This window comes from Plectropomus leopardus, unplaced genomic scaffold (assembly GCF_008729295.1).
Source record: "Plectropomus leopardus isolate mb unplaced genomic scaffold, YSFRI_Pleo_2.0 unplaced_scaffold23967, whole genome shotgun sequence".
Taxonomy (NCBI): domain Eukaryota; kingdom Metazoa; phylum Chordata; class Actinopteri; order Perciformes; family Serranidae; genus Plectropomus; species Plectropomus leopardus.
Window position 1 is genome coordinate 1 of NW_024626010.1, and position 3,965 is coordinate 3,965.

Below are 3,965 nucleotides of genomic sequence, written 5' to 3' on the forward strand. Positions count from 1 at the left end.
GACCATCACTGTCAACGACTGGGCTTGTTATGAGTAACTAGCAGCACTTTAAGCTAACGTTAACCTGCTATCTGTCTGTTTATCAACGTTAGTCGTTCATTCAGTAATTAGAGTCTTAATATTTATTCAGCACACATTTGTTGCAGATACATTCATTCAGCAAACCCGAAAAGAAAAGGACTGTATTCACGGGTAACGTTAGCTAAAGCTTTTTTTTTTTTTTTTAAAGCATCGTATCTCTGAATTGTAACCAATTGTTAACACTGTTGTTGACGCTAAGCTAAGCCCTCAGGAGCTAACGTTTTGTAATTTTTTGTCAGAATATGTCAGGTTTTATGTGTTAAAACAGATACATGCGACAATAGCAAATAGAGGTAGTGTGAAGTAATGCTGGCTTGCAGTGAATGAGTAGTGGTCTCTTGCTGAGAGGAAAAAGGTGATGTCTGAGTTCAGGATTAAGCTGAATGAACCAGAGGCAAAGACTAACGGGGACCAGGGTGGACCCCCTCCTGACCCGGGGAAATCTCCCACCTCTGAGGCCTGTGGACCTGGACTGCAGGGGTAAGACTCTCTGTCACACCCAGTTTACTGATTCAAGTGGCACATAATGAGAGAGGTTATCAATGAAGTTGACAATGTCAAGAATCTAAGGGGACATGGGGGGGAAACATAGAGGGTGAGGAAAAAATAGGAAAAAAGAAATAAAATGACACGTGAACTTTATCAGGAGACAAAAAAAGATGGTGGGAAAAATAGATAGAAAAAGATGAAAAATGAATGAAAAAGAATTGAGTGTGTTGAAAAAATAATTGTGGGGGAAAAAAACTTAATGGTGGAAAGAAAATTTGAGAAAGTTTTTTGGGTGGTGAAGGGTATTGGGGGGGAATCAGGAGAAATGTTTGTTTGTTTTTTCCCACTATCTTAGATGGTAAAAGAAATGATTGTAAAAAAAAAAAAAAAAAGGGCAATGAAAGAAACTTGGTGGTGGAAAAAAATTGATGGAGTAAAAAAAATGAAGGTGGGAATCAAAGTTAATTAGGAGAAAGTTTTTCTACCATATTAGATGGTGGAAAAAAGTGGATATTGAAAAATATGATGGTGAAAAAATTGATGTGAAAAAAGGTGATGGTGGAGAAAAAAAGTTGATTGTGAAAAAAAACCAAATTGCAAAAATTTCTCGGGAATGAAAAAGTTAATCGTGAGCTTTTTTCCCCCACCATCTTAGATGAGAAATTATGAAATTATGGTGAAAAAATTACCTTAAAAATATAGACAGTGAATAGTGGAAAAGGATGTTTTTTTTGTGTGATGTATTTCTGATATTTTTGTGTGCTGTATTTTGAGTATAGTTTCTGATCAGTGAGTACGGGCTTTTGAATGCATTTTCTTTTCTTTTTAATAGTCTGTTTTTTCTTTTAACTTCATTTTACTACAAACACAAAACACAGGATATCTGGTTCTTGTGCATAAATATACATTTGTGATGCTACTGCGATGTCCATATCAAATAAACTATAACTTTAATATTTATCTCCACGTTCCTTCCAGTCTATTGCCTGCTGGTCCTCCATCTTCATCAGACGTCAGCCCCTCACCTTCTGCTGAGACAAGTGGTTTGCTGTCATTACCATGGGAGATGGTAACTCACATTGCATCACACCTTCCTGCTCAGTGTGTCATCACCGTGCTGCCAAAGGTTAGTTTTAAATATCTTTTGGCCCATCACTTTCATTGAATTCCACTAAAAGATGTCTTATTGGCTAATTTTCTTGCTTATTTGTGCTTTTCAGTCACTGTATTACTAAGTCACTATGCAGTATCTTACTCTGTCTCCCACAGCTGACCAGGAAAAATAAGATTCTTTGTCAAGTTTGTTTAAATTTACTTTTTAGTATTTTTTCATGTCAATTTAAACACAGAAAAGTGTATATGTATTTTTTAACCTTTGAAACCTTAGCAAATTGACTTAATTAATTTCAAAAACATGGAAAACGTGCAATGAGCAATTTAAAGAGAAACTACCCAACATTTTGCATGAAATTAGTACAAAGTACAAGAAAATGACCTGGAAAAAAAAGAAAGAAAATGACGTGGAAAAAAGAGCTTAAAATTATAATAATTCTGTAAAATAATTTTAAATATTTAATTATGGTAATTAGAAATATATCATTCTAGACATTTTTCCTAGCTTTAGAAATATTATTTTTCTAAATCTACTAATTTCTTGCAATTTGCAGGACAATTTTTGCCATCTTCTTCTCTGCCTTTTTAGCACATTGCTGTATTCCTTTGCATGTTACTGGCATGTTGATTAAAAACTCTTGGCAGGAATGTGCACTCTGTCACACACATGTGCATCCTACCACGCATGTACATGTGACCTCGCACTTGCACAAAGAAAACAGAAGGGGAATCCTTTTGTTTAAAAAAACTAGCTCCCATATCACTACTCGTGGTCAGAAACTCCACAGGGAACTTTTACGACTTATCCCTTTGTAACCTGGATGGACATCAGTTTTCTTTTGCTATGTTCAGATGCCTTTTACAAGCTATTTAAACCTTCGAAGACTGAAAAAATTGGTTATTTTAGTGGATTTTTTGTTTAGAAAATATGGAAAAAAGATAATGAGCAACTTGCCAAGAAATGTCCCACAAAATGCAAAAAATTGCTTATTTATTAGAATTACTTTTAAAAAGCTAAAAATTAAAAAAAAAAAAAAAGTCCAGAGAATAATATTTATAATTATCATAATTATATATTTAAAATGATTTCTGTGCAAGCACTTTTTTCAGGTCATTTTCTTGTTTTTTTTTAATCCCACTCATGTTTTAAAAAAAAGATTAAGACAATACGCTCAGGTTTCAGAGGATAAATCAGCCGCGCAGACATCGGACATTTGCCCTCTTCCTCATCTTTTTAGGTCTGTCATGCTTTGGGCAATGTTGGGAAGGACAACACCGCTTGGCAACTCCGGGCACGCAGACTGATAGGTTCCCGAGCTGGCTTCCCTGTCGGGCCGAGGGAGGACTTTGACTGGCCTTCTGCTTGCCTGGAGATGGAGCAGATGATAACCTGCTGGACAGGACAAGCGCACCTTGTTGCCAGACAGACCCAAGAGGATGAAAGGGAACAAGTGAGGCCGCAGCAAAGGGCGGAGCAGGACGGGGAACCAGCCGCAGAAAGACAGGAAGACGGCGGAGAGGATGAGGTAGAAGGGGTGGGAGTGGAGGCGCAGGAGGTTGCGTACGGCGTCGATGATGGGATGGAGGTGGCAATGGAAGGCGAGGAAAATGAGGAAATGCAGCCGGTCGACGGTGGAGACCAACTGGCGAGACTGAGAGAGGAGCTGGAGGAGAGACTGGAGGACGATGCAGCAGCACTAATGGAAGAGGAAAGGGACCACAGGATGGTGTTTGATGCTAATGAGGGGCAAGATGGTGCTCTAAATCACCAGGAAGACTTGGCAGGCCCCAGAAATCTAGATAATGGAAGACAGATAGAGATGGAGCAACGTCAAACCCCCAGAAGTCCCAGCCCGCCCCCAGCGCTGGAGTGCATCACCCTACCTTCAGGCCACATTGCCCAGGTCAACTCAGTCCTCCTTGTGGGCGGAGACGGGGCAGTTTGTGCCACAGGCTCCAGAGACTGGAATGTTAAACTGTGGGATCTGCAGGCGGGCTCCAGCGGCATGCTGCTGCACACACTGGGAGGGCAGGGTGACTTCAGCACCCATCGGGGCTGGGTCTGGTGCCTGGCGTCTCAGGGACCTCAGCTGGCCTCGGGGGGCTTTGACAGCACAGTGAGGCTGTGGGACCTCCAGGCAGGAGGCGCGGAGAGGGGCCTGATCAGGGCCGGGGCCGCTGTCCTCTGCTTGTCCTGTCAGACGGACGTTTTGCTGGCTGGAACATTTGACAAGAGAGTCAGCATGTATGACACCAGAGGTGAGAGGGTTAAACATTTAACA

General features: G+C 40.7%; 1 protein-coding gene across 1 annotated transcript; it reads left to right on the top strand.

The window, feature by feature from the left end:
- Positions 1 to 6: 6 nt before the first annotated feature.
- LOC121966314 (F-box/WD repeat-containing protein 9-like) lies at positions 7 to 3,942 on the top strand (the record flags this gene model as incomplete). The annotated part of the gene is made up of 3 exons (XM_042516418.1): positions 7 to 561; positions 1,549 to 1,696; positions 2,922 to 3,942. Coding segments are annotated over exons 1-3 (1,291 nt in total), but the record flags the coding sequence as incomplete, so codon positions are not given.
- Positions 3,943 to 3,965: the final 23 nt, after the last annotated feature.